The 26740-nt window shown below is 52.0% G+C and overlaps 2 protein-coding genes across 11 annotated transcripts in view; one reads left to right on the top strand and one right to left on the bottom strand.

The window, feature by feature from the left end:
- The first annotated feature begins 9645 nt into the window (after positions 1-9645).
- On the top strand, positions 9646-25831 carry Noxa1 (NADPH oxidase activator 1). 2 transcript variants are annotated; one of them, NM_001100171.1, is made up of 12 exons: positions 15651-15827; positions 17955-18037; positions 18720-18828; positions 20878-21012; positions 21200-21307; positions 22246-22299; positions 24287-24356; positions 24477-24565; positions 24730-24884; positions 25203-25317; positions 25420-25534; positions 25649-25816. In NM_001100171.1, the coding sequence occupies exons 1-12, from the start codon at positions 15651-15653 to the stop codon at positions 25777-25779; spliced, it is 1341 nt and encodes a 446-aa protein (NP_001093641.1). In that variant the 3' UTR covers positions 25780-25816. The 2 variants fall into 2 exon arrangements, with proteins under 2 accessions (XP_017447306.1, NP_001093641.1); XM_017591817.3 differs by having other exon boundaries at positions 9646-15827; positions 25203-25534; positions 25649-25831.
- The window catches only part of Entpd8 (ectonucleoside triphosphate diphosphohydrolase 8), a 12295-nt gene continuing 9342 nt past the window's right edge, over positions 23788-26740 (bottom strand). For 8 of the 9 annotated variants that reach the window (XM_063284483.1, XM_063284484.1, XM_063284479.1 and 5 more), the window contains exons 10-11: positions 26552-26686; positions 23788-26453 (exon numbers count right to left, since the gene is read on the bottom strand). In XM_063284483.1, the coding sequence (XP_063140553.1) occupies positions 26262-26453; positions 26552-26686 (327 nt within the window). In that variant the 3' untranslated portion in view covers positions 23788-26261. The remainder of the gene's footprint in view (positions 26454-26551; positions 26687-26740) is intronic. The other variant, NM_001033565.2, reaches the window with a different exon arrangement.

Below are 26740 nucleotides of genomic sequence, written 5' to 3'. Positions count from 1 at the left end.
ACCACTTAGAGGGTAAGTGGTGGACACCCTGTCTCTGAGGGCTGGGCACTGATTGGTTATGGTCTGGGGCGGAGTATGGCTATGCTACCCTGGACACCTGACTGCCTCAGAGCAGCCTATGGTCTCCACAGAGCCACCCAGAGCTGCGCTCACCTCTTGTCAGACTCCGTGCTCACTGGGTCTGAACTAACTGCAACCGGCACAGCGGTTTGCGGGCCACGCTGCCTCACAGCAGAACCTAACCCATTGCTTCCCTCGGGGACGTTTGATGGTCACTGAGCCACCCATGCACAGAGCTGATGAGAGCCTGCAGAAAGTCCCTCGAAGGACAGTGCCATACGGCCCCTGGAGACCCACACATCCCTACAATGCCTGGAACTGCCATCCCCTCAGAGAGCTACACTCTGGTGTCGCTTTCCAGCCTCTCTGGACTCCGGATATACAGCCCTTCTACCAAGGCTCAGACAGGCGGCAGGGCAGCTCGTGAAGAGACCAGCAAGCAGCATATGACTACCCACCCTGGTGTCTCCGAGGGTGGCCTGATCTGAGGGCAGAACCCAGCATGGCGTCTAGTGGCAGGAAGCCATTCTCAGTTCTCAACATCCTGTTCATAATAACATTCACTGAGCACCGCCAGTCACTGTCTGACACTACACACTGCATACCCAAACCACCAGGCACCCTCTCTCTCTCTCTCTCTCTCTCTCTCTCTCTCTCTCTCTCTCACACACACACACACACACACACACACACACACTGCACACCACCAGGCACCATCACACACACACACATACACACACACACACACACACACTGCACACCACCAGGCACCATCACACACACACACACACACACACACACACACACACACACACACACACACTGCACACCACCAGTCACTGTCTGACACTACACACTGCATACCCAAACCACCAGGCACCATCTCTCTCTCTCTCTCTCTCTCACACACACACACACACACTGCACACCACCAGGCACCATCACACACACACACATACACACACACACACACACACACACACACACACACACACTGCACACCACCAGGCACAGTCATATGCTGCTCACTGTATACTGGCTGGCCATGATCACATCCCATTCATTAATACCTGTTGGCTACAGTCACACTCCGCTCATTGTGTACGCGCTGGTCATAATTACGACACTTATTGTACTGATCATGACCACTTACTGCTCATTGCATACTCACTGGCCACGGTCACACACAGCTTGCTATAAAACTACTGGCCCTGATCACATAACACTCACTGGGCGACTACTGGTGGAAGTCATAACACTTGTTACATAGCCACTGCCTGTCCTGTCTTTGGAGCCAAGAGCCTGAAACAGCCCATCTGTGCCTGAGCCTACTGCTGCTAGCAGTGCTTCTACAAAGGTGCCCATCCACACAGTCAGGGAAGGAAGGAAAAGGAGGCTGGAAGGCCAGGGAAGAGACAACATCTCAGAAGACGGCAATAGAAAACCCATGACTGTCCCTATGGGGATAGTTTCAGCAGAGCAGAAGAGAGGAACCAAAATTCAGGACCAGGGCTGGGAAGATACATAAACATAAAGACCCTAGTTCCATCCCTGGTACCTAAGGAAGAAGCTAAATGTGATAAATCAAGCCCATAATCCTCACTGGTGGGGTGGAAGAAAGATTCCTTCTTCTTGCTGCTCAGCCTAGCCAAACTGCTAAACCCCAGGTTTAAAAAGGCCCTGTCTCAAAAAGTAAGGGAGAAGCCAGGTGTGGTGGCACACACCTTTAATCCCAGCGTTTGAGAGGCAGAGGCAGGCAGCTCTCTGTGAGTTCAAGGCCAGCCTGGTCTACATAGTTGAGTCCCAGGACAGCAGAGCTACACAGTGAGACCCGTCTTAAACAAAACAAAAGCAAAGTCAGAGAAACAACTGAGGAAGATATTTAGCATCCAATTCTGGCCTTGATAGAAACACACACACACACACACACACACACACACACACAGAGAGAGAGAGAGAGATGCACACATACATGTGCCCACCTGTGCATGTGTGTGCACATATACCCCTCAGGTCTATTCGTAGTCTGGGAAAAGAAGGGAGAAATCCATCGGCAGAAGGCAGCAAGAATGGTGCGATGTATTAGAGCTACACATAGCACCTGAGGACCTGAGAAAAATGGAATCTTTCTTCCAGGGTCCCTTTCATAGCTGTACTCAGAACACTCGTGTCTCCCCTTACCAGACAGGGCTGAAGACCCCAGGAAGGCTGGTCCAGCCTTTGAAGACTTGTCTGTCTGAGGAACTTCTCACACACGGTGCCCGTGTCCCCAGGTGAGGAAGGCAGGGGGGAACCAGGTGCTCACTCTGACTTTTCTAGCACCTGCAGCATCCCACGGAGCCTATGACAGTCACGACAGTGACATGAAAGGGGTCAGATCCTGCCCAGTCGAGGAACACCTGGGCACTTACAATCAGGCTTCATAACACCCTAGGCAAGGCGTTGGGCACCTGCAGAACATCAGAACGCCTAAGACAAACAGTAAACGGTAACACAACAGGAGGATCTCTGTGAACCCAGATGGTTCGTTCTGATGCTTCACAGGGAAAGGGAGCTGGGAAGACAGAGCAAAGAAGCAGTTTTAGTGTCACCAGTCCACAACTCTGGGAACAGCCTGTTAAGGGCACAGCAGAGACGAGGAGAGACTGAGACACAGCTGGGGTTGGCCAAGGAAGGAGGCATCTCACTCATTGGCTATCTTTGGGATATGTGAGTGGTCTGGGGAAGAGTTGAGCTTAGCCCAACCTCATATTACACCACAGAAAGAATTCCATGTGGGGCCAACTCACATATCACTCAGTGCCAGGTGGTTTTACTTAAACTAACTTGCTTGATATTCACAAAGCAATGGAGCAATACATTTTCACTATTGTTCAAAACCAAATTGGGGGGGGGTGTCAGGTAACTTGCCCTTGGCCATGCAGCAAGGACAAGCCCTCTCTGCCAACAGAAGGCTCTATGATTTGTTCTTAGGGCTTTAGGAAGCCAGCTTGAACCTCTCTCCTATGGCCTCAGAGACAGAAAAACTCCCTGAGCTGCCAACTAGGCCTGGGCAGGAGCACTGGGGTACACTTGACCCTCATATCGGGCAGCCAGGGGGGAAACCCCAACACTGACTTAAAGGTAGTTGACTGCAGGGGAACTCAGGTATGGGGATGAGACAGCACAGAGTTCAGCAAGAGGCACTATGGAGGGAGAACATGAAGTGCTGTCCCTGATACTGTCTGCTAGGGGCCATCCTAGCTGGAGGTCTCTTAGTGAGCTAGACACATGGGTGGATCAGGTAGACTAAGTTCATATCCTGTATAGGGCTGTGGCCTGGAATCCTTGTCAACTTCAGAATGGGCAAGCACGCCAGGCGAGTCTGTTACTACCATTTGTAGGCCCTGGCTAGACACCCACGTGACGCAGACGGTGAGGTGGCAGGCCCACGGACTGGGGGTGTCATGAAAGGAAAATATCAAGTGGCTGCCAGAACAAAAGGGGCATTCTGGGACCCCGTATTCAGCATGCAGGATGACAGCAGAGGACAGCTCCTGGCCTGATCAGACCATGCCCAGACCAGAAACACAGCTCTGTCACAGGTTTCTGGGGCCCTTCAGGACCTAGGTCATCCTCAAGAGAGAACAGGCCACCGGGCATTGCAGGAAGGGCCTTGGTGTCGATGACAAGATGGGAGCAAGGGGACAAACCCGTTTTAGATTCCCATACTCAGACTTGGCCAGGCCCTTGCTTCTCAGGCGTGTCTCCAAGGCCCTTCTTGTCCCTTTTGGCAGGATGGATACAATACTTTTATGTTATGTCAGAGCCATACAGACAAGGACTCGCTGCAGAGAGCTGAGGGAATGCTGTCCCCTCAGTGTGGCTAGTCCTGTTCCGATTCGCCTTGCATGGTCCTAAGGTAGAAGAGTGAGGAGAAGGGAGGGACCCCAGAACTGGCAAAGGTTTCAGTTGGAAGACAAGTCTATCACAAAGCCAAGGTCCAAACAGCCTTGAGCACGGGATCGCACATGTCCCAGCTGGGATGGCACCTACTCACGTAGTTCTCTTTTTAAAACTGAAGTGGAGACACTTTAGGAAGAAGGGGGAAGCCTGAACACACTTGGTAACGTGGCTCACCCAGCCCTCAAGTGCTGAGCCCTCTAGGACTCCCAAGACTTCGCTCACAGAAATACAGTAACTGTCTTTTTGTCATTTTGACCTCCGACTGTGAGGTGGCAGGCATGATTCTTGGCTTAGGGGGAACTGAAAGCCTAGCCTGTTTTTGTCAAACTTCAGGGACGGTGTAAGAATGCCAGGGAATACCTAAGAAACCTGTGGGCTCCTTGAATCCGCTAGAGGTGGTCATTGTCTCCCCTGACCCCAGACAGGCTTTGATCCCTTGCCTGGGATGCCCAGGGCAGCAGCACAGTGAGAACAGCAGCTTTTATGTCCCATCTAGAAGAAGCTGAACCTTGTTGCAGATACCAGCCCTGACTGGACCTGCCTTTCGCCCCCTCACATGGTCTCCACAAGAGCCATCTGCTTTGTGACTCAAGAAGGCAGCCTTTCCTGAGGCTCAAGATGACCCCAGCCCTGGCTGTGCCTTCCAGGCTCATAGAAGCAGCCTAGGCTATGATCCCTGGGCGAGGTCCTCAGGTCCTGCAGGGTCCCAGGGAAGAACCCTTATTACCTATGTGTAGAGACAAGTCATTACCCTACCGACCCACACACACCTCTCTAAACACATTGAACTGCACGCAGACATCTTCGGGCACAGACTCACCCGTAGAGGAGCGTGTGTCAACAAGGGGAGAGCCATGGGCACTGTAGCAGCAGAGCTTTTAGCAGCAGACTCTCCAGCGGCAGTGAGCATTCCAGGAGTGGGCTCTGTGGCAGCGGCAGTGAGCATTCCAGGAGTGGGCTCTGTGGCAGCAGGGTCTCTGGGCTCCATCTTGGCAGGGTCAAGGCTCAAGGTTGGAGGAATGAGGACCTAGGAGTAGAGGACAATAAGGTCCTTGGCTCCACACAGGCCAAGGAGTCTGCTTGCCACGCTGGGAGGTGGCAGAGGGCTCTGGAACTTTGCAGCACCCAAATAAGCAGGGACCTAACTAGGTCATGAGCACAGGCGCTCAGGGTAGTGACAAGGTCCTGTTTCTTCTGGGAACAGTGTCCCCAGCCTAGGAGAGGGTCCAGGGGCTGAGAAAGTGGTTACTGAGGTTGGCTAGCAACCATTCTGACCCGCAACCTCCAGCATCTGTAGCAAGGTTGCTCCCCAGGAAGAAGCCCCTCCATCAGACGCTAAGCCACTACTGTCCAAAGCTGGCACCCTGGACTGCTGGCTTCCCTCTGAGTCTGAATCCTGGTCTTCCTTAGGATCTAGAGACACACGAAGGGCCCACTCTAAACCCAGGCTGGCACAGTCATGGCACTGAACGCAGGATTGCTGTCAATGATTTAACTTTCCCATCAGTTCCACAGGGCTATAAAAAGGGTGCTCTCTCAGAATGCAGCTTCCGTCTGCCTCTCACAAAGTGGACTGGTGTTCTGGATCCTGACTAAGGCATGGGACAGGGAGCTGCTTTTCCTAGTCCCCATTTGAGGCAAGCACCCTTACCCTGAAGACTTTTTTAATAGCCATACCCTTAGACACTTTGGTGCCTGGAAACATGGTCCAAGACCCTCATGATGGTCTGAGACTGGAGTCAGTGCTGAACCCACAATCTAACTCCTGTCCATCTTAGCACCTGTGCCTCTTGACTGGGACCTTGGCGGTGTGATGATAGCAGAAGCAGCACAGATTTCTTTCACGGCTTCACCGGAAGGGAGTTCTTGGTGTTGCTCTTGATTATCTGAGCATGAAGACTTATTTATTGAAATCCTCTGTTGCTGCTTAAAGGAAGCACTTTATGCTTCTCTAGCATTTTGGAAAGGTCAGCTTATCATCCTCGTACTTTGAGGCCACGATTGCATAAAATAAAGGCTATCTGGATGCAATTTGTGGTCAGAATGAAAACCCACCACGGGCTAGTGAGAGCCAACAGCAGATAACGTGCACAGTGAGAACGCGCTGGACAGAGGGCTGCCTTACCCCAGTGGAACCCAATGGAGATGGCACCTCTTCAGCTAACTCGGAATGGTATGCAAAGGAAAGGCTGAGAACTATTAATTCGAGGAACTTTTCCTTTCACATGCTTTGGCCAAGGGCACCACTGAAACTGCAGGAAGGAGAGCCTGAGATAAAGGTGCTGGATTTACACTCCTGCTCCTAAATCATGCACTCACGGGGCTATTTCTTGGGTTCCCAACTTCCGTGTTACGATTACTTTCTGTACCAGGAGAGAAGTTACGTGCCGTTGTGTCGTTGGCTGACTTGAAGTCACAGCCTGGAAGGGTTATCTAAGAGCTGCTGCCACCCAACACTCATCGTGACTCAGTCCGTCTGGTGCATGGCTCTCAGCTGAGCCAATGCACAGGGTTTCTCTACAGCTCACCCTGGCCAGGGTGGCCCTTCCTTGGCTTAATGTGGGACATTGTAATTTACGCCAGAAGTTCCTGGAGAAGAAGCAGTGCAGGACCATGCTTCCCGACTCTCTGGGAGGTCCCTTGTGAGTTATAGCCCACCTAAATCCCTGAGCAGAAGCCAAGAGGCAGCGCATCTGAGGGCAGTGGCCATAGGAAGAGCCACTGGGAGCCCAAGTGGGTTTAAGTCTTCCAAGTCTCCCAGGAGCTACTATGTATGCAGGACAGCCTAGAGTCCAGCTCAGACAAGAGGGAAGGTTCTTGACTAACAACAGAATGGCCTTCCCTTGACCACACTGAGAACTCGGCCTGCTCATGAAGCTGCTCCGTCCACAGCTAAGTCCCCCACAGATTCTCAGAAGGCTTTTACAGAGAATGGTCTCCACAGAATGAAGGTAAGGGAGGAAAACGTCAAGCCCGGAGAGGCCACGGATGTTCAATACACCCCTAGACCAGAGAGCCAGTTAGAAAGGTAAGCCAGTGTCCTTCACAGGACAACAGTGGAATCCATGGTCTAGAAGGTTTAATTAAAAATGATCAGTTTGGGGGCTGGGGATTTAGCTCAGTGGTAGAGCGCTTACCTAGGAAGCGCAAGGCCCTGGGTTCGGTCCCCAGCTCCGAAAAAAAAGAACCAAAAAAAAAAATGATCAGTTTGTCCAGATGTGGTGGTGCACACCTTTAATCCCAGCACTGGGGAGGCAGAGGCAGGCAGAGCTCTGTGAACTCAATGGCAGCTTGGTCTACAAAGTGAGTTCCAGGTCAACTAGGGTTACACAGTAAGGCCTTGTCTCAAACAAAACACAGAAAAGCAAGAGGGGCAGGAGGAAGGGGAGGAGGAAGAGGAGGAAGAGGAGGAAGAGGAGGAGGAAGTTGCTTCTGTCAGTTGGACATTGTTTAATTGTTTTAATCACAGGGCAAGAGCAGGAGGGGTAGGGGCAGCAGCAGGGGCAGGCAGATCTCTGTGAGTTTGAGACCAGCCTAGTATACAGTGTAAGTTCCAGGATAGACAGATCTGAACAGGAAAATCCTGTGTTGAAAAACAAAACCGAACAAAATGTATCACCTCAAAATAAATAGATCTAAAAAGAAGGAGAAAAATATGTCATGTAACCAGGGCATAACAGGCAAGATAGATCACAGAATAAAGCTCTGACATGACAGAGCTGTATGAGTACAGCTGTATCCATGTTTAAAGAGGAACAGAAAAAACATGGTTGAGACGTCAAAGGCAAACATGGTCTCAGTGCACGAAGAGGGAGTAATGGAAATTGTATAAAATTCCATAGAAACCAAATGGGAATTCTAAAAATAAAAAAAAAAATTTTTAAAAAAATGCATTTCAGGGCCCAGGGAGGGAGCTCAGTGCACAGTGCCTGCCGTACGGGGAGGAAAGGGATTTAGGTTCTCAGATTTTAAGGTGGGTGTGACGTCATGCATCTGCAACAATGGGCTAAAGGGGCCAAGGCAGGAAGAACCAGAACCAGCTGGCCAACAAGCCTAACCAATCAGTGGCTCCAGGTTCAGTGAGAGAGCCTGTCTCAAACAATAATCTGGAGGGCCAGTGAGATGCCCAGCTTACAAGTAAGGACTCTCGCTGACAAATCTGACCTTATGAGCTTGGTCCCCAAGATCCATATGGTGGGCAGAGAGAGCTGACTGGGCATGGCATTACTTCTTATCCAGAAATCAGTGACCTAAAACTCAATGTCCCGATGTGGGAGGACCAGCCTGGACTGGACAGCCATCTCTGTGGCCAGAACAGAGACATGGAGAAACCTTGTGGCACATAAGCAGCCAAGAGTCATACTCCAGAATAAATAATATACTAAATAATATACTAATACAGGTTGTTTCTCTCTCTCTCTCTCTCTCTCTCTCTCTCTCTCTCTCTCACACACACACACACACACACACACACACACACACACACACTAAAGTAGAGAGAGAACACTCCAGGAAAGACACCCAAAGTTGAGGTCTGGCCTGCAAATGCATACACAAATATGTACACATACACCTACATGCATCCATGTGCACACATACACATCCACCCCTACACACGAGCACACACACATATCCACCCCTACCCTACATACAAACACATACACACACATCCACCTCTTCACACACACACACACACACACACACACACACATCCCTATACACACAAGTACACATACATCCACCACTACATACAATCACACACACACCACCCCACCCCCTCACACATATTCCCACAAATTTTGAAAAATGCATTATCCCTGAAAAGTTCAGCACCCTTTAACATAGAGTTGGCCAGAGTCCGTGGATCTGGGTATAGTCGCGCAGACCTAAGGTGTCAGGGTGAGAGTGCAGGAAGACGGGTGCCATGTCTTCACAGTCAGACTGAATGTCTCTCATCTTTGGTACTTGGATGGCATCACATCTCTCCTGACCAGTAATACAGCTGCACACCTCTGTCCTACTCCAGCCTGGACAGCTACTGCCTCAGTCTGCTGTCACCCAGGACACCTATCCCCATCAGACACCCAAATTCACTCCTTCTTACACTGGCATCAAACATCCACCCCTACCCTACATACAAACACATACACACACATCCACCTCTTCACACACACACACACACAAACACATCCCTATACACACAAGTACACATACATCCACCACTACATACAATCACACACACACCACCCCACCCCCTCACACATATTCCCAGGTCATGGTCTTTGTTACCTCTCAGTTCTAAAGTATAGAGAAGGAGAAACACTCAGGAGCACCTTATCTGTTTATGCTAACTTTCCCTTGGCTTGAATAGTCCCAGATTAGAAGGCATTTCCATCTACAGGCGGCATCAAGGATCCCCTTGTGGGGTCATGGCCACGGTCCCATGGTCCCACAGAAGCATGGATCTATTATCACGTTCAGCCCTGACCACTCTACCTGCATTTCAGTTCAGCAGAGCTGGCATCTAGATGGTCAGCACCCCAGGTGGAAGGCATGTTCCCCACTTCTTTTCTAGCAATGGTCGTCGAGCACACCTCTCCAAGATCCTGCCCCTGCCAGCCAGCCAGGTCCTGGATTCATATCACCCCCCTCTGAAGCTTGTAGGGCCTCCAGACACAATGTGCAGGTGCTCACAAGGAAAGCTGACGGAGAGCATCCGGGGCTGCTGGGCAAACGTATGAGCCAGGTCTTCCTCATATTCAGTGAGGAGTGGCCAGGGAAACCCTCTGTTGCTAGCAGACGTGGTTTCCAGACTCCTGACAGGATACTGTTTATGACTTGTGATGGAAGAGATAGAAGCCTCGGCAGAAAGAAGGTAATTATGGCCACAGCTCCCCCTCCATAAAATAGTATGTGCTTGACTTCACCATGCTATTGGTTACTCCTGGACCATTCCCAAAAGCAGTTTTCTTTGACCCGCTATGAAGCAGTTAAGACTCCTGGCAAATGTTAAGTTTAACTTAGCAAGGTGGCTTTTTCCTGTGCCAGCAGAAGTGGGGCTCTGTAACTTGTCCTCCACCTCACCTATCAGAGCCCCGGGTTCCCTCGCAGGGACCTGTTGCTCACAGACAAATCTCCATGCCCACATGTGGATGCTAGGCAGAATAAAGCAAGCTTGGCGTTAGAGCACACGCACCTATGCTTCCGGCTCTCCGAAGGCCAAGGTCGGAGGAATTTGAGATTAGCCTCCCTCGCATTCCCCTGCAAAAAGCTCTTGCAAGAATAAAGTGAAGAGGGCTGGAGAGATGGCTCAGTGGTTAAGAGCACTGACTGCTCTTCCAGAGGTCCTGAGTTCAATTCCCAGCAACCACATGGTGGCTCACAACCATCTGTAATGAGACCTGATGCCCTCTTCTGGTGTGTCTGAAGACAGCTACAGTGTACTTACATATAAATAAATAAATCTTAAAAAAAAAAAAAGAATAAAGTGAAGAGCCCAGGGCCAAGTTGTCTGGAGCAGAGCGTTAGAGCGGCTGTTAAGACGGCAGCTAGTGGAAGATATTTTGATGCTCCTCTTACTCAGGCTCCCTAGCTGTCCCCACTGAGCCTTCCCAAACTGCAGGCTCCATTCTGGCACCAAAGCCATTGCCTAAGGTGTTTGATGAATATTGATAAACAAGTGAGGAAACAAATTAATCCAGGCAGGAAGGGAGTAACCAGGGTGACAGCTCATGCCTGCTGCATGACACCTCCTGCTGCTTCCCTGCACTGATACACTCTCCTCAGCCCCATTCCCTCAGCTATGCACAATGAAGACATTCCACAAACAACAGAGGGAGCTAGGCTGTGGCTCGGTGCATAAAGTGATTTCCCCATTTGGTGTGTTCAGGGGGACTGGTGTGTTCCTATGCAGCCAGACATACTAGCGTGTCCCTGTACAGCCAGACATACTAGCGTGTCTCTATACAGCCAGACATGCTAGCGTGTTCCCGTGCAGTCAGACCCGCTGGTGTGTCCCTGTACAGCCAGGCTGTTCCTATGAATGGAAAGAAGATAGAGACAAGAGAGTCCCAAAAGCTGTGGGCCAGATAATCCAGGTGACAGGTGATGATTAATGGGTGTTCTCTGGCCTCCACATGTGTTCTCTATACTTACACATGAATGTGCACATTGAAAACTTATGCACACACATTAAAGATTAAAAAAAAAAAAAACAGCACGGAGCTCTAGACTTTTCTTGCAATCAGGGGTAGTACCAGGGGCTATGTAAAGGGGACCTAATCAGGTATGGTTAGACTTAAAGAGATGGTCAAGGCCATCCCCTAAACTTCCCTCAGGGGTCCCTCAGTTGGGCATATGGGGAGTGGGAAATAGCCTCTTGTCTCTCAAGGGCTGGGGGACTCTAGAATTAGCCTAAAAACCTTGCTGCTAGTTCCCAAGCCAATAGCACACACAGTCTTTTTATGCTAAGGCCGTAGACAGCCACTAGAAGCTGGTCTCTGGGCCCCTCTGCTGGCCAAGCCCAGCGTCTCCTCCCAGTCGCTCTCCATCAGCAGGGCAGTACTGTTCTTACACAGCACCTTCCTGCCTGCACACCCCGGAATCTCTGCACCAGGCAGGTCCTGCCCTCAGCTGCCACTGTGATAACATACATACCACAGAGCATGGGAATAACCCAGGGCCCAGTTCATCCGTTTGTCCTAACTGGAGCAGAATCTGGCCTCACTGGGTCCACTGAGAACAGTGTCCTGCCCAGTCCCTCTGTTGGTTCTCTTTTCCACTCTCAGCTGACCTGGGGCTGGCTTTGTCTGGAAGAGGCATCAGGCTTGAGGGACCACTGGTAGGTCAAGGTGAGTTCCTCCTGTCCTCTTTCCAGGTTGGGCATGGGGAATGACCATGGGGTGAGGTATGGTGGTTCAGAGTCTACAGCACTGGCTTTGAGTAGGTTCCCAGTTCCCTCTGTACTCTGACTTGCAGGTTTGGACTTGGATCTGGTTCCCAGGTAGGTTTCAAGGTAGGTCTCCAGGTCCCTCAGCCCCTAGCTGAGGGTTGCATGTGGCTCTCAGGACTTGCCACACAGCCTGGGAGAAAAGGAAGGTATGCATAGTAGGACAGAGCTGGTACCCAGAGCCTACTAGGAACAGAACACAGCAGCCTTCCGACTCCAGAGACACCAGGGCAGCCACGACAAAGGTATTGAGGAGACTGGCTGGCATAGTGGGCTTCCTCTGGGAACAGCATTACTTACTCACAAGCCCTCACCCTGTTTCTGCCCACATCTCAGAAACTTCCAACAGCTTTTCCACGTAACTGACATACAATAAAGCTCACCTTCTGCACAATTCCACTGAAGGACATTTCATTATCTGCCAGAGACCATCCCATACCTCCACCTCTCCTCTCCATGAATTCGCTTGCTGTGGATAATTGCTACAAATAGGGTCATAGAATATCTGTGTTTTTATGAGTGGTATGTCTCCTCAAAGCACACCCAAGCTGTGTCAGAAACCTCATGCCTTTTTATAACTGAATAAAAAATAACTGCCTGGAGGGAGCTTGAATTTATCAGTTATCGGGCATCTGCACGGGTTCTCCCTTTTGCTATTATAAACAGCATCACTCTGAACGCTTGTATTTATGTTTTGCTTGCCTCCTTTTTGATTTTTATTTATTTATTTGAGACAGTGCCTTCTATTGAGTTGTGGCGAGCCTGTGATTCTTTATCCTTCTGCATCAACCCATGCTGAGAAAATGTCCCGCTCCTCTGCCGGTTTTGTGTGGACACATTTCTCTTCACCTGAGGAACTACTCCACTACCTTTCACTGTGATGGGGGTATCATCTTGGGCTTCTGTTTGCAGTACACGGGTCCTACTTCCCGACAGCCTCACCCACACTTGTGGGGGGCACTGTGCTCCTGGGACAGCGTTGACTTATGTACACAAAGGAGACTCCTCAGACACACTTCCATTGCTCGCCCCAACTTCCCTCTAGATCCTGAGAGGCCAGAGGAGGAGAGGGTAAATGATCCTATGCCCTGTTCACCTTCTTGAGTCACCTGTCCTAAAAAGAAACTGAGGCTTGGCTCTCAGACATGGGCTTTTCAAGCTGGTATAGCAGTTCCCTTGGACCCTTCAGCAAACATGGAGACAAGAGTCTGTATATCACCCAACGTCCGTAATCCACCCTCCTTTAAGATTCATCAGTGAACTTGAAATCATCCCCAGAGGATGCCCTGCCACTCAGATACCAGTCACACAATGACTATAGACCTACGCAGAGCCAAAAGCACAGGTCTGTCCAACTGGCATCCCTCTGGGCCGGACACCATGACCGGAACGTGACCGGGCTCCTGTCTGCTTAAACGTAAGCTACCTGGTCATTATGATGGTCCATGTAACAACTGTATGGAGAGCACATCATACATGCTCAGGGGAAAATCACTGGGACTGATGTTTTGGGTTCATCGGAAAACAGGAGGAAATCCTTAGAGAACTTGGGACCATGTTGTATACCATGTAACAGAAAAAGTGGGGTGTCTTAGTTAATTTTCTGTAGCTATGCAGACTCCATGACCAAAGCAACTTAGAGAAGAAAAAAATTATGGGGCTTATGGTTCTAAGGATGAGTCCACATCCATCAGGGCAGGAGCATGGTGGCAGGTAGGCAGACTGTGGCACTACAGACCTCTGGTAGAGCAGTTAGTGCTCTTAACTGCTAAGCCATTTCTCCAGCCCTGAGAGAGGCTCTTGACCCACAAGCATGAGACAGAGAGCAAGAGAGCTAACTGGGAATGGTGTGGGCTTTTTGAAACCTCAAAGCCCAATCCCCATGGCATACCCACTCCAATGAGGCCACACCTCCTAATCCTTCCCAAACATTTCCACCAACTGGGATCCAAGCATCCAAATATATGAGAATATGGGGTCATTTTGATTCAAACCACCATATGGGCTATGGAACATTCTAGAAAGAATCCTGACCTATGGAAAGGAAAATGGGCAGATGGGGCTAGGAAGGCAGGGATAGAGTTTAGGCTGGGCTTCCAGGAAGGGGCAGTGAGAAAGCAAGAGGGAGAGGAGCCAAATAAAGGGAGAGTGCCCAGCCTGCATGGAGACAACTCGGGATCTGGGTATTGAGGTAGAATGGCTGCACTAGGACTTAAAGAAGGCAGGTTAGCAACACTCATGCACTCCAGGCAGCAGTTTAAGGAAACTCAGCTCACAGAGAAATGCCAAGGGAGACAGAGCCGCCCCAACCCCACCCCCCAACCCCCGCTCAGGGTGACAAACCAGCAGTTTGCTGACACCGTGAGAGCTCATTCAGCTCTCATAAAAAGCCTGGGTAGGACACGCATGAAGGCATGGAAACTTAGCTGGCCAGAGTCGCACAGGAAAGACAATCAACTGTGACTCTGAGCACAGGAGATCAACAACCCGGCAGGGAAGGGTGATGGGCCGGCGATTCGGCTGAGCCTAGCTGCTTGGATTGGGTGTTGTGGTGCTTAATTTCAACAGCTGGTCTGGTCAAGCCATGGTGCTCCAAGTGTCCGGGAGAAAAGTTCAGAAGAGATTAACGTTTGTATCAGCATCTTTGGGTAAGGCATATGACTCCCATACTGTGGGGGACCCCATCCAAGCAGGATTATGAAAGTGGACATCAACTTCCTGGTGTCGTGCAGAGTCTATATTGGGCCGCCCCACCCATCTATACAAGATGCAATCCTGTCCAAGGGCTAGTTTTTCTCCATCTGGAGAGCAGCGTAGAAGACTAAGTCCCAGTGGCCACACTCCCAAGGGAGAGGGGCAGCCAGGCCAGCGCCCACTAGTGGAGAAAGCCCTCGTGGGCTGCACCACCATGGACTCCAAAGCCTCAACCCCGCTTCCGAGGGCTCTGGCTAGTCACATGGCATCCAGTCCTGCTCAGCTTGTAGCTCCGGAGTCTCCAAGCCCACCCGGTCACTTTCGAAGAGGCGGGGCCGGAGGTCGAGCTCTACCGGCCCTTGAGCTGTTGTTTCTCCATCAGGCTGCCCACCTAGCCTGACAGACGCAGACTTCTGGGGCAGGGAGCTCTGCTGTGCACGGTCCACACTGGTCCCGGAACCTTGGCCCGGCTGCTGCAGCACTTCCGCCCGGTTTTCCCCTAAACACTCTGCTAATTGGCGTAAAAGACGCCGAGGGGCCCAGCCACGGCCCAATTAAGTTCTGAGCTTGCTGGGAAAAAGATGGAGTGGGCTTGGCTTGAGTAAGGTGTGTGGCCAACAGGGAAGGAGGCAAGAACTAGGAGGCGGGACAGGTGGAGAGGGCGTGTCCATATGGAGATGACTGTGGCCTCATTGGCGCTGAGCTGCCTGGGATGAAGGGGCATGGCTAAGTAATCGAAGACCGCTTCTCAGGCTAAGTGGTTCAAGGCGGGGCGTGAGAGAGGGGCCTCGGCCTTGGACCATCTACTCAGTATCAAGGACAGATTGTCACAACTCCAGTTGGCTTGCTACCAGCTGCTTCTCGTTGTTGTCCTGGTCCCCTTGCCCCTGGCCCTGCCCCTGGCCCACGGTCCCCCAGTTTCTGTGGGGCACACTCTTCCTGTCCCGCGCGCTTCAGCTAGAATCGCTAACTTCCTTCGCCGCAAAGCAGGCGTCCTCACTCCATGAGCTCTCTAGGGGATCAGATACGGGACTGGCACCGGGGCGTACTGGCCGTAGCACGCGAAGACTGGGACTCTGCACTGTGCTTCTTTTCAGATGTCCGGGAGCCGCTGGCTAAGATGTACTTCAACATGGGCTGCGTGCACCTGATGGCAGGGGATCCCGAGGCTGCGCTGAGGGTAAGCGCCCCAGGACTGGAAAACAGATCCCGCACCCCAATCCTTAGTGGAGGCCTATAGCGGAATGTAAATGAAGATGTGACTGCAGACGTGACACCTTATCTTCCAATGAGCACCCAGGAAAAACACGCTCTTCTGCACCTCACAGTCCACCTAGAAAGGGGAGGAATCCTTGCCCTTTACCCTGCCGTTCTCCTAGAGGTTGTTTCACTAATGTTCTTTCTGTCTTACTGACTGCCTGAGGCAGGTTGGAGCTTTGTGGTTAGGAGACCCCTCTCTTGGTTGAGACCAGAATGGGACACAGGGTATCTTCAGTCGCCATAGCCACATAAGCTAAATGTGGCAGTTCTGTACCAAGTCTGGCATGCCCAGGCTCAGGTGCTCAGGACTGAGGGAGGGGCATACTCAAAGGCTGGCAGTGGCTGGGTCAGAGCAGGCAGGGGCTCTGCTCTTTCTCGGAAGGTGAGTGTGGGACGGAAAGTGTGTGTTGGGGGTTGGGGGGGGCACAGATTTTAGCAGATGCGTGTGATAAGTCGGTGTCACACAGTCTGTCTTCCCGCCTCTGAGCACTCGCATGCCTCCCACCTGCTTCTCAAAGCAGACCTACTCAGGGGAGCACACTGTAGAGGGGGCAGCACTGCCTTCCCACTTCACGGTCATCAAAGTTCTAGCCATTCCTGGGTGTGTGATAGAAACCCTCAGCACCCTGACCACAGTGCAGACCTACGTGAACACCACACAGGTGAGAAGGAAAGACACCGGAGCACAAGGGTGAGAGTAGGAAGACAGCTGCGTGGCGATAGTCTCTTTATCATTTCTTTCTTAGAGTTTTAATTAATTAATTAATTAATTAAAACACGTGTGTGTGTGTGTGTGTGTGTGTGCGTGTGTGTGTAAATCAGGAGAAAACTTGTCTGTTTTCTCTTTGCCCCGTGTGGGATCTAGTGATCAAACTGAGGTCGTTAGGCATGATGGCAAGTGTCCTTCCACTGAGCCACCTTGCCAACCTCTTCCATATTCATCTGTCCTTACTGTTTCTTCATTAAAAGGGTTTTGTTTGAGCCACGCATGGTGATGCCTGCCTTTAATCCCAGCACTCTGGAGACAGAGGCAGGCAGATCTCTGAGTCTGAAGCAACAGAGTTGAGGCCAGCCTAGGCTACAAAGTGAATTCCAGGGCTACACAGAGAAATTCTGTCTTAAAAGCCAAACGGAACAACAAAAGGTTCTTGTCCAGGAAAGGGGATGTAATGATCGGTTACCAGGTGGTGACGGTGAGTCACACGCTCACCTCCTCACAAGACAGGAGTTTGAAACGCTCTACCACAAGAAGAACGGGCACTGCCTTGAGTCAATAAAACGTCTGTGTGTACAGCGTAGGCACACCGGCTGGACCCGGAAACGTAAGAAGTTGGTGGAATAACTGCAATAAGGAAATCCAAGTGTGCAGGTCTGAGAAGGCTGCACTTGGGCCTGTCGGTGTGAAGCCTGAGGTGCTGGGTGAATCTACTACGAGCAGCCATGGCGTTTCCAGGCTGACTGTGGCATGGAAAAGCTTCAAAGTCAGCCCCAGCTCCCAGCCAGCCCTCTACCTGGCCAGGCATGGCATGAGGAAAGTGCAGCAGTTCCTGTGCACAGAGGCTTCTAGGCTCTGACTCTAGTACACACCTAGTGTGCACTCCGTGTGACCTACCAAGAGAGATCTTAAAACAGTTATTAATGTGTTTTGTGGGTGGGGATTCTCCCATTACAGATGCTTGTGAGATGAGCTCGCTGGGAATTGAACTCAGGACCTCTGGAAGACCAGCCCTCTTTAGCCCCTGCAAAGAGATTTTGGAAAGCCTCAAATTTACACAGTCCTGTCTCTCAGAGATGACTGTTACTGACGTTTTGGGGCGTTTTCTTCAAGCTCTGTGCTCCTGGTGGACAGATTGGGTTTCTCTGCCTTGGTGGTGTGCCCTGAGCCTGTTGTGAGGTGCTTGGGGCAGCTGAGAAATCCATGCAAGAACACAGGCTCCAGGCTCTAACTGTGCAACAGCCCTTATCTGTTGATACGTTTCCCTTTGTGTTTGTGGCTTTGAGTCCCTAGGTTACTGGGTTTGGTGTTCACACACATTTTTGTCCCTAGGCATTTGACCAAGCAGTGACCAAGGACACCTGCATGGCTGTTGGCTTCCTCCAGCGGGGAGTGGCCAATTTCCAGCTGCAGAGGTGAGAACACGGCAGTATCCCCCGTTCCTTAATAAACGGTTCTTTGTCTCTGCAAACCCAGGCTTGCTCCTACTTCCTGCTGTCTGTCCTCTGGATCCCCTCCAGCCTGGGTGAGGATGCTCTGGTTAGCACCCCCCGCCCCATGTTTCCTGTCCCTATAAAGATTTACAGTGTTTTCTCAGCATTCCGGTTCTCTCCTTATGTCTCTAGTAGTAAGATCACTGCATTTAGAGTCAATGTGCCAATGTGAAAACCAGGGCTTATCCCAAGATGTGCCTGGCCACCCAGCTCTCTAAGAGGAGGAACGGAGGAGATAATCAGGGCTGCAGGCTCCAGTGTCCAGGAGTGGTGACTGGGGGAGTGGAATATCTAGTGAGGGACAGGGATTTCAACCACAGTTGGAAGTCCAGAGATAAATGAAGGCCTCATAAGGTTAGGGCCTGAGAGGCAGAAAAGGACTGCACAGAACAGTTGGAAGGGTTTGGGGCTGTAGGCATGGTCCCCTGTCAGGCACAGCGATCAGGTGTTCAAGGTGGCTAAGCAGAGTTAGACAGTAAACTTCCATTAAGCACACTCTCCTGGACTTGAGTACCCACGGCAGTGAGTACTACCGTTCTCCCAGAGCTAACGCGGAGGCTTAGCAACTCCCTTGTAGCTATTGAGAGAGCCCTGATGCCCACAGGCTCCAGGAGGCTGTGTCCGACTTCCAGTTGGCCCTGGCACAGCTGAGGGGCAATGCTGCCATTGACTACACACAACTGGGTCTGGACTTCAAACTGCAAGCCTGGGAGGTGAGTGGGCACTGACTCGTGTGAAGGTTGGACGCCAAGCAGTATTGCTGGGGCTTAGAGGTGCGGTCTGTGGCCCTGCGGTTCATGGATGTTCTAAGGTTCCGCCATGGCCCTACATTGCAATAGGGGGCTATAACACAGTCTGAGGTCCTGGCTTGTTCTAGGTCTTGTCTTGTGGAGTCTGCCAGGGCTTTTCTCCTTGATGTTGGTGTTGCTGTCATGGTGGGCCACGTGGAAGGAGGCATTTTGTCCAGCCAAAGATTTTGGAGCCCTGAATCCCCTCGCTCTTTGATTGCCCAAGGAGGCAGTGGAGGGAGTGGAGGGAGTGGAGGCAGTGGAGGGAGTGGAGGGAGTGGAGGGAGTGGAGGGAGTGGAGGCAGTGGAGGGAGTGGAGGCAGTGGATGGAGTGGAGGCAGTGGAGGGAGTGGAGGCAGTGGAGGGAGTGGAGGGAGTGGAGAGAGTGGAGGCAGTGGAGGGAGTGGAGGGAGTGGAGGCAGTGGAGGGAGTGGAGGGAGTGGAGAGAGTGGAGGCAGTGGAGGGAGTGGAGGGAGTGGAGGCAGTGGAGGGAGTGGAGGCAGTGGAGGGAGTGGAGGGAGTGGAAGCAGTGGAGGGAGTGGAGGCAGTGGAGGGAGTGGAGGGAGTGGAGGCAGTGGAGGGAGTGGAGGCAGTGGAGGGAGTGGAGGCAGTGGATGGAGTGGAGGCACTGGAGGCAGTGGAGGGAGTGGAGGCAGTGGAGGGAGTGGAGGGAGTGGAGGCAGTGGAGGGAGTGGAGGGAGTGGAGAGAGTGGAGGCAGTGGAGGGAGTGGAGGGAGTGGAGGCAGTGGAGGGAGTGGAGGGAGTGGAGGCAGTGGATGGAGTGGAGGCACTGGAGGCAGTGGAGAGAGTGGAGGCAGTGGAGGGAGTGGAGGGAGTGGAGGCAGTGGAGGGAGTGGAGGGAGTGGAGAGAGTGGAGGCAGTGGAGGGAGTGGAGGGAGTGGAGGCAGTGGAGGGAGTGGAGGGAGTGGAGGCAGTGGAGGGAGTGGAGGCAGTGGAGGGAGTGGAGGGAGTGGAAGCAGTGGAGGGAGTGGAGGCAGTGGAGGGAGTGGAGACAGTGGAGGGAGTGGAGGCAGTGGAGGCAGTGGATGGAGTGGAGGCAGTGGAGGCAGTGGAGGGAGTGGAGGCAGTGGAGGCAGTGGAGGGAGTGGAGGCAGTGGAGGCAGTGGAGGGAGTGGACTCCTCACACTGTGGAGCCAGCCAGCATGGGCTCATGTTGGATAAAGACAGGACGCACTTGAAGACCATGACAAGGTGACAGACAGTTTGGGGGAAGGCGGTTGGCTCAGTATGTACAGCTGGGCCGGAGGAAACAGCAGGAACACAGCCTTAAGAAGAGTAGGTGGGTTTCTCCCCTTGTAGCAAAGTTTTAAGTTTGGTATGTGCTTTCCTCTCCGGGTGAAGGGAGAGTGGGGTCACAGCATTGTGTCAGTTTATCTGCCTGTCACAGAGGGTGTAAGATAGCCTTAACTCTGTCCTCTTTGCCCACGAGAATGCTCTGTTTCATTGCACGTGGGGTTCTGAGTGTCCTTGCATTGACAATGGGAAGGAATCTGTAGACATACAGTACTGACTCAGAGGTGGAGGGAGCAGTTAATGGTGGTGGCAGGGTACAGAATTGGGAGGGTGTCAGCTAAGGGAGACTTTGTGAGCCACCGTGGGAGAGTTAGGAACCTAACCCAAGTCTTCAGAAGAGCAACAAGTACTCTTAACCACTGAGCCATCTCTCTAACTTCCCCCTCAACCCCCTCCCCGTGGGAGACACTTTAAAAGGTAAAGGGAGAGGTACTTCTGCTGCTTCAAGCAGAATAGTCCAAAGCAAAACATGGTCCCCCCAGGACTAAACAGATCCAGGGCATGAGAACTTGGCATCTGAAACCTGAGCTGGTCGGGCAGCAGGTGGCCTGGTAGCATCAGCTGAACATACAGAAGAACCTTCAGCTATTGTAACTGGGGAGCTGGTGTGAGGACCACCTGGGGGTCCTGGCCCCCCGTCATGTCTGTTCGTGGTCCTAGGTCCTATATAACATGGCATCAGTGCAGTGCCAGGCAGGGCTCTGGACCAAGGCTGCCAATACTCTAGTAGAAGCAATCTCCAAACGGCCAGAGGGGGCCCAAGACACCCTGGAGGCTGCCATGGACAAAGTGCAGGTGAGAGCAGGTTGGTTTGAAGGTAGGTTCTATAGCTCACTCCTTCAAGACTATAAAACATGGCAAGAGGTAGCCTGGGGGCCTCGCACTTCCTGTACCATCACATGTGATGGGAGCCCAGGCAGCCCCTGCTGTGTCAAGGCTCAGGGCTCTTGCAACTGTGGCTAACCTGGTTTACATGTTCCAGAAACAGGTACCACTGCAGCTGCGGCAAGTGCCCAAGGGGGAGGTCTTCCAGCCTCCTCGGCGATACCTGAAACATCTGGAGCCCATGGATTTCCTCGGCAAGGCTAAGGTAAAACACCAGGGTGTTTTCCAGCTCAGGGGCCCAGCTGCCAGAACATAGCTGTATCCTGCTCATGGTGTGCTGGTGCTGGCACTGGACATCTCGTGTGTCTACAAGGACAGTTGGGTATAATCTAGGCCACTTGAAAGTCAGAAGGTAGAAAGTGGACACAAGGCTCCTAGGGTTGGGGTGAGTACTAACACACGAGGCTGCAGACTGGAGGCAGAACTTATCGGAAGTCAGTTCAAGGAGGGTTCAGGCCTTTTGATGGGAAACCCTGGTTGGTCCCGCCTTCACCCCATACTCTTCTCCCAGAGGTTGCCAGTGTCTGCCTCTTCTTCTCATGTGTCTGTTTCCATACGTCTGCATAAATAGCAAGGTCCCAGAGTGGGTGGCCAGCCTAGGCTACATCAGCCCCCTAAACCACAGGCTGTGGTGAGTATCCCGCCTCCAAATATAAGACTCAAGAAAACAGTCACTAGCAGTATCACCAAGAATGGCCATTTGGCTTTGCAGTGATGACCCCTGGGCTGGCCACACACCTACGGTCACTTGCGCTGGACCTGCCAACACTATGTGACCATGAGCAGCTGCCTGAGGTGCGCGCTGCTTGTGAGTGTGCCCAGAAGCAAACTCAGTACAGGTGGAGAGGAGAGCGTGTTTGTCCACTCAACAGCGTCCATGAGCACAGCAGGAGACGGTTACAAGAAATGAAAAATATGGAGAACAAGTTATACTAAATTAAGTTGATATTATTAGCACAACTTTCTCTTGGTCATACGTTTGGGTTATTTTGTTTTGTTTTAGCTGTAGTGGTTCAGCAGGCTTGGGCTAGAGTGTATGTAGCCCACACCCTGCAAAGTAAAGCCAGAGAGGTGCTGGGAACTGGGGACCTGGAGGAGCAGACGAGTGGGGCCCTAATCCAGCTGTATTATTGTGCCCACTAGGTGGTGGCTTCTGTCATCCCTGATGACCACAACTCGGACATCCAGCCTCAGCAGGTAGATGTGTAGGCATCAAGCAGACCCAGGCCTAACTTTGCTTGGTTTTGCAGAAACAAGGTTTAGGTGGAATGAGCCATGGGCTTGAGCCCCATGGTGGAAAGCTTTGAGAATCAGGGTACTCTCCTCCTGTGGCCCGAAACCTAAACCTTCCAAGAGCTGGTACCCATCACCTTCCTACTCTCCTCGAGACACATCTCTGGCCAGGCAGGGATGGCTGGTCACTCTCGTGTATTCACTGCTATTGGCCAAAGACTAAGCCTGAGCTGAGAGAGCAAGCAGCCTCCTTGAGAACCAGGCCATGGCTATGGCAAGAGTCAGCCATACCAGGCATGGGGCTGGTAGGGCCCACTCACTGGTACACATTCAAACCTACCACAGGGACCAGAGGGTGGCTGTTAACAGGAAATTGGCGCCTCTGTTGGACATTCGGTGATCAAATCACTTGATAGCCTGGGGAAAGACAGGTCAGAAGGACCAAACAATGCCTTCCTTCCTGGCCATTGGAAACCTTCAGAGCCCTTGTGAAGAGGAGTTAGGCAGGAACCCTTGCTTCGCTACGGCAGCCCCATGTGCAAGTGGTGAGCACTTTGAAGAGGTTTGACAGGGGCTTATTACAAGTCACAGGACAGTCAGTTCCAGTTGATCCAGTCTTTAGTTCATGCCAATCCAACGGTGCAATGTCCTTATGAGCAATTATACCCTCACAGCTATGCTCAAAATCCCCAGGGACTTAAACCTGCATCTGCCAGCTCCTGTCCTGGGCTGTAAGCTTCATAAGGGTCACACGGTACATTTCCGTAGTGTTTCTTTAAGACTAGTTCACAAGCCACATTCATGAGTGTCCCACAGAGGGTTAAGGTCCCCACCTCCTCTCTAACACAGGGCATCCTAGGCTGGGATGACTTCCTAAGATTCTATCCTGAGCCTCTCAGGATCAATGGAGAAGCCAGCATTGAGATTTGGGGATTGATAGAAGACCCAGGAAGTTGCTGACTCACCACTGATGCTGGGCAACCTGTGGACTCTAGACCTGCGGAGACTCAGCCCTGTCCCAAGGTGTGCCTATGGTCTGGGCCTCCCATGAATTTCCAGAGAAGTTTGGCTAATGACTTCTTGCTGACTGCTGGCCAAACTCCCAGACTATATCTTTAACCACTGACTGTGCTAGGTCAGAGCTCAGAGAGTTTCTCTCTTAAGTCCAGATCCACCACCTCAAGACCCCTGTACTCTAGGTCCCACCTTCAGGCAACACACACACACACACACACACACACACACACACACACACACACACACACACACACACACACACACGTTTATACAAATCCAACAAAGGTAAAACTCCACCAGGGAATGTCTAGGAAACACCACCAAACCACAAACAATGGAAAGGCATCCTTTAGCAAGGGCACTCACCAGTACTAGAGAGTAACCAGGTTACCAACTCAAGTGTGGGCTGAGGACTCCAGAGGAGGGAACAGAGAAGAAGGCTATGCACATTTATTCTACTCGATTCATGGTACAGATCTGTGTAGACAGAATACAAGAGGCCATGCTTGGAGCAAAGCCCTCCCGAGTGTAAAGGCTGAAGTGTGAGTTACAAACTTCTAAGGAAAAGGTTAACTCTATTGAAACTTGGCAAAGTATCTTACCTGGTCTATACTTTACCCTTATCCACAACAGGCTTGTGTAGCTTCTTCATATACAGAGTAGGCTCTCAACATCCTGTTAAACATGCTTTTAAGTGGAAGGGTGTAGCCCCTATTGTACCTGAAGGAATCTTGGCAATCTAAATAGTAAAAACCCTGGCAGGTGTTCAAATTGTACGTAAATGACTTTTGAACAATGTGTACACAAATAGTTTTGTTTAGTGTAATATGTAACAAAACCAACTAAACAAAATGTGTCATGATGGCTGCAGGTGGCCTGAGTGAGGACCCACACTTGTACAGTCCCTCTAACTACTGTCTGTCTATCTTTGCAGAGCTCCCAGGTGGAGCAAGCCGGCCTCCAGTCGTCCTCACCCGTGTGTAAGAGGGTCCTGAGCACAAGGGGTAGGGAGCGCCTCTTCAGGAGAGCTGGGGCATGGTCACTTGTCCCTTAAGGGAAGTTTAGGGCGGGGCCAGCTACTTGCCAGCCCTTCCTCTACTCCAAAGTGTCTCCTTTATGAAAAGGTGGTCACATGAGCCCTGGCCTATGGGACAGTTTGCTGGCAACTGGAGGGCCTGTCCCGGGCCCCTCTGAAGATTCCTCTAGTGCTGAGGTAAGAGCTGTCCTGCTCTCCAGTCTCTCCTCATCAGCCACTTAAAGCAAGGAAGGCCATTCCTCAGATTCTCCTTGACCTCTCAGCCCAGTCTCTACTCTGATTCCTTGGGTCCAAAAACAAACCTGCCTTTAAAGGCTAAGCAGCCCGGTTTCTGTCCTCAGGGAACAGCTACAAAGGACCCTGAATCCTTGGTGACTGTCACTGTGCAGTGCCACTTTACTGTGCCCCTGAAGGTCCCCAGAGGAACTGACCTGTCCAGTTTTCGGACACTACTGTCTCAAGCTCTCCTTCAGCAGACCCAGAAGGGGCAGTTCAGGTAAGTCAGAAAGCTGTGCATGGGGACTCTAAGCTACAGAAGAAAAGGATAGGTCTGAGCTACGAGGAAGCGAGGGTTCTTCTGAACTGGAGAGAAGGCTTTTTATTATTGTTTTGCTCTGAAGCAGTCACTTTTCAGACTCAGGATGGGACGAAAGCTAAGGCCTCCTTAGCTCTATGTTAAGAATCTGGGCAGCCTGGAAGTAAAGGCCAGCCGGGAACAGTGGAGAGCCCCAGAAATTAATTTCCTTTAGGGACAGACCAGGCACTAGGTACTCCCCCTGCACACTGTAGCTCACCCTCAGGACCCTCTGTGCAGCTACAAAGCCCGAGGAGAGGACAGAGCCTGGGTCCCCATCTCCACGGAGGACTCACTGCAGAGTGTATGGAGGAATGTGCCAGTGAGCCCAAGAGGCTTGCAGCTCCAGTGCCGGGTGAGCCAAGGGGAGAGACTGGTGCCTGCTGTGGGCAGCCCAGGCAGTTGGAAGGGAAGCCCCTCGAGTGCACTGCCCCTGCAGCCCACTCTTCTATTACAGGGGGCCTGGGGCCGGCCAGTCCTCTACCAAGTGGTAGCTCAGTACGACTATCGTGCCCAAAGGCCGGAGGACTTGGACTTCCGCCAAGGGGACACAGTGGATGTTCTGTGTGAAGGTAGAAGGCTGCCCTTTCTCCACACTGCTGGCTTGCTCAGGCCTGGTGGGGGCTCTGCTCTCTAGGGCTCAGTCTTTTCTGTAGGCAGACACGGTACCCAACATGTCTCCACAGTGGACGAAGCATGGCTGGAGGGACACCGAGATGGCCGTGTTGGTATTTTCCCCAAGTGCTTTGTAGTCCCAGCTGCCACCTGTGTGGAAGCCCTGCCTGTACCTGAACCCCAGCCAGGAGAACAGCACTAGCAATAAATACCGTGACAAAACCAGCTTTAATTTAAACAAACAAACAAAACTATCCCCCTCGTCCCGATTTGATCTATGTTCTGGGGTTGATGATAAGGGCTCTGTGAGGAAGCTGGGCTGGCCTCAGGCCTGGACTCTGACTCTCAGGTCTAGTCTGATATAGTGGGGAAGCAAGGAGTCTCTGCTGGGCTGGACACAGCCTTCTGAGGTAGCCCTATTCCCACAGCTGCCTCTCTTGTTTCTATCCCTGGGGCAACTAACAGTCCCCATGGACAGTGCCGCCCTGAGGGCACAGAGGAGTCAGCACTGTCAGCAAGTGGCTCTCCTGGCCTGCTCAGCAGACTGGAGCCCTCAAGTGTCAGGGGCTCATGAGGGCAGGCGTCTAGGATGTGCTCAGAAGGTCCTGTGGTGACAACACAAACAGCCGTGTTGTCACCATCGACTTTTTCTGCTTTAGACATCGCCATCAGCTTTGTTTCTACCTAGTCCTGGGTCCAGAAGAGCTGGACTGCAGCTGCCCCAAGAATGGCCACGAGGGTCAGCACTGCAAACACTACTCCAGCTATCCAGATGCTGTAGCTCTGAGCCCGCCACTGGGTCAGCGCCTCAGCTGGGATCATGCCTGTCAGGTTCAGCATGAAGCCCAGTGTCCAGCCAATGTCCGTGCCGCCTGCCTGTGAGACAATGGCTCTTCAGGGATGCTGGGTGGCTGTCCTGGGCCCTATCCCATCCTTACCCTGATCCAGACATGCAAGGTTCTTAGGGCAGTCACCTGCTTCTGGAACTGGATGTTGGGCCAGGTCTCCTCACTGAATTTGTAGCCCTCCAGCAGCAACACGAGGATGTATAGGCCTGAGGCACAGTAGTCCCGTAGCCAGCGCTCCTGCCCAGGGTAGCTGTCTTCCACCTTGGGTTCCAGAAGTCGATGAGTGAGTGAGGTTCCATGACCTTGTGGCACCTC

The sequence above is a fragment of the Rattus norvegicus genome, chromosome 3, assembly GCF_036323735.1.
Source record: "Rattus norvegicus strain BN/NHsdMcwi chromosome 3, GRCr8, whole genome shotgun sequence".
NCBI classification, from domain to species: Eukaryota; Metazoa; Chordata; class Mammalia; order Rodentia; family Muridae; genus Rattus; species Rattus norvegicus.
This window is presented reverse-complemented; position numbering and strand designations above follow the sequence as displayed.

Bases quoted from the DNA above. Each gene is read 5' to 3' on its own strand.
- Noxa1 (XM_017591817.3), top strand. From the start codon at position 15,651: ATGAGCTCTCTAGGGGATCAGATACGGGACTGGCACCGGGGCGTACTG. The intron at 18,038-18,719 runs GTGAGAACACGG...TGATGCCCACAG, and splicing joins GCCAATTTCCAGCTGCAGAG to GCTCCAGGAGGCTGTGTCCG. The intron at 24,357-24,476 runs GTAGGGAGCGCC...CTTTATGAAAAG, and splicing joins GAGGGTCCTGAGCACAAGGG to GTGGTCACATGAGCCCTGGC.